The 9,497-nt window shown below is 43.5% G+C and overlaps 1 protein-coding gene across 1 annotated transcript in view; it reads right to left on the minus strand.

Annotated features, from left to right (window-relative positions):
* Nucleotides 1–8,812, minus strand: part of sypb (synaptophysin b) — a 9,649-nt gene extending 837 nt beyond the window's left edge. The window contains exons 1-4 of the mRNA XM_056596808.1: nt 8,753–8,812; nt 7,363–7,428; nt 555–679; nt 16–214 (exon numbers count right to left, since the gene is read on the minus strand). Of these exons, the coding sequence (XP_056452783.1) occupies nt 16–214; nt 555–679; nt 7,363–7,428; nt 8,753–8,770 (408 nt within the window). The 5' untranslated portion in view covers nt 8,771–8,812. The remainder of the gene's footprint in view (nt 1–15; nt 215–554; nt 680–7,362; nt 7,429–8,752) is intronic.
* Nucleotides 8,813–9,497: the final 685 nt, after the last annotated feature.

The following is a 9,497-nucleotide window of genomic DNA, read 5'->3' on the forward strand; positions in this document are numbered from 1 at the left end:
GGGTACTGTACTCACAATCTGGGGGCCCTTCTGGTTTTCCCGGTATTTCTCCAGCATGAAGCAGTAAACGGAGAGGGCTGCCATGGAGTACAGGAAGGAGAAGACACCGATGGTGACGAAGAACTCAGCCGAGGAGGAGTAGTCACCGACCAGGAAGAGACGCTCGGGGCGTTCCCCCTTGCAGGTTGGGGCGTCGAAGTACACCTGATGGAGCCTACAGCACATACAGCAACACATGAGTACAGAGGAATGAATGGCATTCATTTGGGAACTGATACACTTGCCCATGTTCTTGTAGTTGTAGTAACTCGTAAAAAAACCTAGTTATGAGCATAGATCTTGTAATTATAAGATTTAAATCGCATATGAGATCATACAGTTTTATCCATACATAATACAAAACCATATCATGGGTCTTCTGCAATATAACACTTAAAATGAATTTTCTTATTTGTATTCATTTGTAACCGTATTGTAACCATTTGTCATCTGTGTCCAGTATGTAATTGGTGATTCGGTTGATGCTAGTATGGGAGTGTGCTTGACATACTGACCTGAACGGATACTCAAATTCTACCTCGATGGCCAGGTTGCTCTCCGACCGGTTTTTACACTCAACGCTCATCTTGAACATGCCTGAGTAACTGCCACATGTGGAGAAGGCGAAGATGGCAAAGATCTGATGGATTAGAAGACATAAGAACGCAAAAATATGAGCTCTAACCATCTTAATTCATTGAAGATAAATGCAATGTATAAAACACATCAGGGAAACATTCAGACGGCAGCATATAAAAAAAAACAATGAATAAGAACAGGAATATTTCATGTGCAAGTGAACTCCTTTTTTTATAAATAATGCTAATATGTAAAACAAGCAACTGTTGTTTAGACTGAACGCCACAGAGACATGTTTACACCTCTGGAGCGTCTGGCGCATTGAGGCCGCACCAATCCCCATGAGCTGCTGACACAGGAGCACCCCATGCAAATCAATGCAGCGTTATCGCCAGGGCTACCGAGCGGGAGCTGCACCTGTTGCCATGGTTACAGCCACCTTAACGTTCTGTCTGGTTGGCAGCAGGGTTTTGCCTTTGGCTTGTCGTCAAACAAGTCTTTGGTTATTGGGTCGATCGGTGGTTTGACGCGCGCCGTAAGCTTTCAGGTGAGATCTTTCAGGTGAGATCTTTAAGGTGAGAACTGTGCCTTTTCCTCCGGTATAACCAATGGAGCTCCATGAGCGTACACATGCGCAGATATAAGCCCACACTCTCGCACACAGCAGATTAGTCAAGCCAGACTATTTTTACCATAGCCTAGCCTCCCCTCCCTGCAGGCCAGATGGGATTGGATAGTAAATCCAGTTATTAATCTGTCTGAGGTACACTGCCATCTGTCACCCAACTATGCCTTCAGGAAGCTTGAAAGCCAGTCACAATGCATACACACACATGCAAACACACACACACACACACACACACACACACACACACACACACACACACACACACACACACACACACACACACACACACACACACACACACACACACACACACACACACACACACACACACACACACACACACACACACACTCACTCACGCACAGGTACGCACACAGGTTACTTCCTCTTATTGCCTAGTAGTAAATAAAGTCTTCCTGCTTCTGGAATCAACACACATTACTGTTTAGAGTAATCTGCCAGCAGATTGTTTGGCTGGATTAACCCCATAGTGAAACGCTGCTTTTGAAACCTATTGCTCCCACTTCTCTTTTATCTCAGGTGTTACGAATAAAGTTAGCCAGCACTCATATTGTATTACTGTGTGCTTTCTGTTAATTTAGTTAATATATATATAATAAGTTAATATATATATATATAGTTTGAGTAATGGAATTTGAATGGTGAGAGACGACAATTCATTTGTTGTTTTACAATTCATTTACGGTATTTCTTTCAGGACCCTCAGATTAAATATGTTCACCTTTGTAAATGTTGCATGTTAACATTCCAAGCAAGATGTTTGTATCAAACAAAAAGGTGTTAGTCACACATAGCTCATTAGGTTATAAGTAAGCATGTTGAGAGTGGTTATAACCAAGTGGTATGGTCTGGGTCTCTTGTTCGCATAGCCTGTATGAATTTGTGTGATTTTATGGATGCATTCTGCAACAATCACAGCAGTTAGGGTTGGACACTGTAGCGATCCAGAGTGGTGAGTGGGACGATATTTCGACACTGTGTACACTTTTAAGTTGATTTGAATACAAAAGAAATGCCTCAAATATTTCAATAATATGGCTAGTGTGTTTTAACCGTGCTGGAGCAATGAAACATAGGTTGAGATTTGTATTCATCCATTATAAGTTAGAATTTTGTCCTACTTCCATAATCATAATAATTGTAATACTAATACTACTATTAGTAACCTATTGCTTTAACTTTACACAAGTGTTTTAAATGTCTGGATTTAAAACGGCATTAAATGATTTGCCCAAACCAGTTTTAAACAATTCCATTAGTAAAACCGTATCACAATGCTATGATTACTGTGGCCTCTATAGTTGAGTGGATGGCTGAATTAACAGCTGAAAGAAAAAGAGGGAAGAGAGGGATAGATGGAGGGGATGGCCTCGGTGTGAAAAGAAATGGCTGCACAAGGAGCATTTGCTGCCATGGTAACAGTATTAGCAGCATCACACTGAAAGCAGAACTGCTACTGCCTGTATCCTGTCGTCGTGCTGGTTAGAGGGGGACAATGCACGCTCACTAGCATGGACGCAAAGTACCATAGCCATCTGGGCTGCTTCTCTCTTCCTCCCTCACGTTGGTTGCTATTGCTTAAATGTGCAAATGCATAAGCAAGCAAAATGCTAGGGCCTTATGTGGGCCTGTGTGTTTGTTTGTGTACGTGAAAATGACCTGTTTCATTACATGATCCACTAATTGGTGATTAGTCGTGTAACGTGAATCTAGTCCATTATAAAAAGACAAATGTGCTACTGCGTCCTAAAGCTTGTGGAGGATGTTAAACAGCTTCTCCAGCCTCAAGCCTGTGGAGAGTGTTAAACAGATGTACGATGCAAATAGAGTCACTAGGGCTCTACAAAGACCTCATACCATAACCCATGAAGATGGATAAGAGACACCGCAAGACACAGCAATTCTGTATTTCTTTTCGCTCTTTCTCCGAAAAACAATAATGCGGACGATAAGTCAAAAAGTTGACATTACATCACAGGTGATATTATTTATTCTGCTTCTGCTGTTTGCAATCTGACCTTCACTAGAGCAGGGGGTGGGGGTGTATTTGGGTTGTAAAGATGTTGGAGGTGAGCCCCCATGTCAGTGCTGTGTGTACATTGAATTAAGCGCCCTAAAGCATCCAACATGGGCATCGCCGCCGCTATTCACTGAAGAGACGGAGGGAAGCGTCGGGCCTCCTGCATGACTCACACAACCAAGGACGTTCTATTTGTAGTGTGTGCAAACGAAAATGCACACTCGTCTACACGGGCAATGGCGCCCAGAAGAGGCAGAATCCGTATTTATATGCACGTGCGTTCATACGATGCAGTGTCTGTAGAAATGTGGCCCTTGAGTGGGTGATTTCACAATTCAACATAATAATATTTGTTTGACCTTCAAAGCCATCACCCTCGCAAGGAGAAACATTCGAAGAATATATTGAGCCAATTAAAAGGTATTATTTTAAATGCGATCAATTAGTCTAGAACCTTCCAGGATAATATTTGTTGAAAAGGAAAGTGTCATGCCAGGAACAAATAGAACTCCTTGATGACTCATCTGGATGGTGTGTGGGGTAACGTCTCCAGCTCAATCAATCCTGTTGGAAGGGCGGGTGTAAAGCCCAGTTCAGACCAAAGATTCACCTTGCAACGGCTTGCAACTCGCAACGCCTTGCAACGCCTTGCAACGCCTTGCAACGAGACGGGCTGCGACGTTCTAAAACTGGGCAGTTCACACCGGCTGCAACGCGCTGCAACGGGCTGCGACGCTAGGTGGTTTCCATAGCAACTGTGAACGCTCTGGCACAGCTGAGAGCCGCAACATCATAATTTGCGTAGGTTAGGTTAGATTAGTTAGGTTTGCAATTAGTTTTATTTTTATTTTGCTTGAGAGTAGGCTAGAGTTACTGTGTTTTGTCATTCTCCACTACATCTGCATTGGAGTAAATAGCTGGAGCTTACAGTTAGTTTATATTACCCGTTGTACTTGGATCCATTGCATTTTCCGTTAGTTTAATTTCAGTTTGATCTGTCTTTGTTCACCATCGGCTCAACTATTACTTGGAGATGGATAACTTAATCATGAAAGGAGAAGACGGCGAGTTATAAAGCCAAGAATATGGAGCCGCAGTTGGGTACTTCAGCGGCAGAAACAGGGTGCCTACGCCAATCTGTGTAGAGAGCTGGAAGTCGGGGATATCGACCAACGTCGTATAGGACAGGTTGATCCTCCAGCAACTGAATTAAGTTCTCCTCCCTCTCCTCGGACCAGAAGTCTGCCATCTTCGGATCTTTTTATGCTGGAGTGGACAGTACGGTACCGGGACGGAGTAAGGCCGTGACGTACAAGTTGTTCTGTGCTGTGATTGGCTGAAGAGGAATAGTTAAATCGCCGCGTTCTAAAACTGGACCTTGCGATTTGACATGTTCAATCTCTGGCGACTCCTTGCAACGCCTTGCGACGCCTTGCAACGCCTTGCAACGGCTTGCAACGACCCGTTCACACCGCCCCTGCGACGTTCTAAAACCGTCTCGTTGCAAGCCGTTGCAAGGTGAATCTTTGGTCTGAACTGGGCTTAAGGCCCAATCCCATTTCTACCCCTTACCCCTCCCCCTTGTTTTGAAGGGGTAAGGGGAAGGGGTAAGGGGAAGGGGTAAGGGGAAGGCGTAAGGGGAAGGCTAAGGGGTAGAAATGGGATTGAGCCTAAGGCCCAATCCCATTTCTACCCCTTACCCCTTCCCCTTCCCCCTCCCCCTTGTATTGAAGGGGTAAGGGGAAGGGGTAAGGGGCAGGGGTAGAAATGGGATGGGGCCTAAGTGTATTTATTTGTCCCCTGTGTAAGCAGTAGGGAGGCTGTGCGGAGACGTGAGTGCAGCATCATGTCCATATTAATCCACAGAGAGCAGCAGCGGCAGCGGCCCGCCAGCTGCCCCACTTCTGACGCGGAGACACACAGAGCCTCTGACACATGATTCATGGAGCCAGACCCAGGCCTCCCCGAGCCCTGGCTGCTGATTGGCGGCCACAGTGCGCCGTGACCCAGGCGCGCTGTGCGGAGGAGCTGGAACAGTCACACTGCTCCAGGGGAGGACTTCACTGTTAACACAAAGCACGTCTTTAAAAGGGCTAGCTAGGCCAATCTCCAACCTGTGTTTATTTATTTTCCCTGCATGACTGCAAGTAAGACACTTCCATATTAACGTTGTGGTCTGTTTCACAAAGATGTCTCAGATGTATTACACTGGCTTATAAGTAGGGTTACTATGGCCCAATCCCAGTTCTATCCCTTACCAGGGGAAGTGGTAAGGGGTAGAAATGGGATTGGGCCTAACAGTATGGTTACCAAAACTGGGGAAGTTGGCCAAGCTTAAAGCCACAGACCCAAATTAATGATATGAGCAACATCTGTGTATACACATCTCTATGTTGTTTGTCCATCGTCTGCTGAGTCATCTCGTATAGAGAAATGTGCTAACCGTAGTTAGCTTATAAGGGGTAGAATAATAAAGTAGGCCTTTGTAAGCATTTTAGAGGGTAAATGTTATTTTTACAATCATTATATTCCCACGCATTCCTGGTACTTGCATGGCCTCAGGGTAAACATTGAGAAAGTAAAACATTAATGGGGCCTTAATAGGCACACATTTTCAGTTAGGGACAGGTTTTTACCAGGTTGTGAATGATACAGTCATAACTTCTAGAGAACCAATGAATGTATAGTCAAATTGATTGTAAAATAGTCCCTTATCTGATGAAGAGCAGAGTTCTGTCATGGCGCGATCCCCAATGGCCAACCAATGGTGTTAGCCAGTGGACTAGTCAAGCCTCTGTTAAAGTAGTGGGGAAGTGGACTTCTATACCCTAAAACATTAGAGGCTCAGGAAGCTTTGCAGAGTTTGAAACCGCCCTGAAACCAACCAGCTTTTGCTAAAGGAAGCACAAATATGTCAACATTAATGATCGCATAGGATTTATTGTACAGATGAACTTTTAGGTATTGTGAGGTTTTATATGGTGCATTTGCTGTAGTTTATTTAGCCTACCTGCCCAGGGAAAATAAATGTAATTCAGCAGCTAGCTAACTCTGGTGCAATTACAAATTACTGGCACTATCCCTGTAAGAATAAACAATAAAATAAATAAAGAGGAGGCGTGGCATCTAAAGCAAAATTACATGATCCTGGGCAACAACAGGGAAAGGGCAATTATTAGAAACCAGAACAGTAGCTATACCAGTTTTAGAGTAACTAAAGAACATTTGTTATCTTTGAGGTCATTCTGTCTATTTAAAAACCTTTAGTAATATTTGAGCGTCATTGAGTCAGCGGGAGGGTTAAATACAATCTACAATTGTTTGTGTCATCATAACTCAATTGCATAAATAGCCTAGAACCAGCACTACATGGCGACTCAAAGATGTGTACGAATATTTAAAGAAAATGTATCACTTGATATGAATCAGTACTCCTCAGATTGAACCATTTAATAAAAAACAGCACAGAAGGTGCTTTATCCCCATCATCTGGTGAAAGGACGTTTATACACTATATATATATATATATATATATATATATATACAGAGCGAGAGATATATAGAGAGAGAGAGAGATATATAGAGATATATATATATATATATATATATATATTATATATATATATATATATAGTTTTATTTCCATTTTATCAATTTATGCATAGATATTTACATAAGGATGGAGGCCCTGGACCGAATATGCTCCTTCCATACTCCATTCAATGCACTGTCTACACGTAAAGCTCAGCCAGTACCCAACCAAGATGAAGCGACGAGCCGCACGGCCTGATGGGTAGTGTAGTATTATCGCCACGCTCGGCCAGTCACGAGCGTATAAAGCCTCACGTAGACTACAGCTTTGTGCCCTCTGATTGGCAGAAGGACACAAATATGTCAGCCAACGTCTCGACATAAATAGATTGTATTCTAAACTCTCAATTTAAAATAAATATTGCAAAATTATAACGTCGTTTGGCACAGATTTTGCTGCCCAACTTTCAAAACCAAGATTCTCAACTATTTGAACTTCCATTAGGACTACAAAGCGCGCCATAATTTCCATGAGATCACTCACCCATTGTAGAGCCTTGATGAATCCTAAAGGCTGCTTGAGTATCGTGAATTGGCCTTGGGCCACCAACTGTGAAAAGAAGAGAACCACAATTAACATTTTTTGTGGCACATCCCACAAACAACGGGAGTCAATATGAGAACGTTTCAGACGGTTAAACAAACGCACCTGTCAATCGCACAAAATAGGGTTACAACTCCGCGTCCGTAAAGGAAAGGTGTTTTTACGCGAGCGCGTGCATGCGTGTGTGCTTGCGTGTGTGCTTGCGTGTGTGTGTGTGTGTGTGTGTGTGTGTGTGTGTGTGTGTGTGTGCGTGTGTGTGTGCGTGTGTGTGTGTGTGTGTGTATGTGTGTGTGTGTGTGTGGGGGGGACTTAAAGCGAGAGAGGGTGGTCGGGGTGGGGGTGGAATTGCAATTCGATCAAGCTGATTATCAAATTGTTATTTTCGTTCGCTTGTCTGCACACACATGACTGGTGTATGTTCATTCCGCATGACGGCTCACTCCCAGGCTACGGATCCACTGCGTCTGGGTGAATGCGGCGATCGACACAGCCATGAAGGCTGTGTGTCTCTCGGCTGTGAGCATCAATAAATGGCCGCACTGGAATGAGCGATATACTATTTTTTGCTAAACGGTGTAATCTTTGAGCTAGGCTATTTAGCCTTATATAGGCCTACCCAATACCATCGATTATGTTTCCCAGAAAAATATTCATATTAAATAAGACTGCACTCAGGAATCGGTGACAAACGTTAGTCACGTCGTTGAATTAACGACACACCAATCGAGGGATTGGTGTGTGATTGCAAAACTGCTGCCGCTGGAGGTGGTGGAGGCTCCTGTGTGTCCTGGCTACAGACTGGGAGCAGGCCTACTGCGGTCTTCCCGAATATACGAAAAAGGCCATTAGAAAACTGCTCTAGTGGGCTTATGTTCAACAAATGGGAAAATTGTGCGGTGAAATTATGGATTAATTTTGATTGATATGTCCAAATAGTCCCATAAACCGACATCGTGCCCTCGGTAGCCAAATGTCATTGCTGCAGTAATCGTTGGACCACCTATAGGATGGTTTGCACCGGGAACGGGCCCCTCCATCATATCTCCCGCATCATCATATTGCAAAAAAAAGGCGCAACATATCATGCAGTCTGTTGTTTCTTTTAGCGCACTGCAACACTTCGTTCAATGGAAATTTGTAATTCGGTTTAAATGCCAAAACGGATCGAAAGCAGTGCATTTCTCAACTGAAAGGTCGGCAGAATTATTACAGCGCCCTCTAAAAATATATATATATATAAATACGAGTACAGCCGCAGTAAATTGATATAGGCTTGCCGTCTATGAAACTGATTTGTTATAAATGTTTTAATATTTTTCAAAATCCTTACCTGGTTTACAACGTCCATCTTGGCAGCTTACTTGTCGATAAGAGGATCAGTGTGGCAGCGGGAGGGAAGCGTTTCATCCGAACAACACACGGGAGGAGGACCGCGATGAGCCCAGGAAAGCTGTGTTGCGTCACGAGCGCGCTGAGGGGGCACGTGAGGCGGTGATACGTCAACCCAAGTCGTCAGACGTGGAGTAAAGCTCGTCCAATCACATCGCTGCTTTATCATAGGAAGCCCAGCTTTGGAAATAACATCTCAGGATGTTTACCTTGCCAGAATGTGATATGGTCTAAATATGGAAGGACGCCGTAGTGGCTTTGGGGGTCTTCCACTCAAAGCAGAAAAGATCTGGATTCAACCCAATTATTAGCAGCTGACAGTAGTCATGCTTTACTAAGACGAATTACCCCACCCAAAAAACAGGAGGGAAGCCATGGTTTGCATTATTATATATCATTAGCATGGGGTTAGGCTGGGTTAAGAGTTAACCCTAAACCTATTCAATAATGTATAAATAAATACCTTAAATAAATACCTCCATCATTTACACCATTAATCACCATTATTTAACTGTTAATGAACTGTTAGTTAATCCTTATTACTGCATTAACTCATGTTAATAATCGATTGATGGCTGATTGTTAAGTGTTACCAGCAAAGTCAGCTTTTCTGGTATCACGAGTGACGTCTGAAAGGAAATGACTCCTTACAATCAAGATTTTACCTGAATATACCTTAGTGACAG

The sequence above is a fragment of the Gadus chalcogrammus genome, chromosome 1, assembly GCF_026213295.1.
Source record: "Gadus chalcogrammus isolate NIFS_2021 chromosome 1, NIFS_Gcha_1.0, whole genome shotgun sequence".
In the NCBI taxonomy this organism is placed as follows: domain Eukaryota; kingdom Metazoa; phylum Chordata; class Actinopteri; order Gadiformes; family Gadidae; genus Gadus; species Gadus chalcogrammus.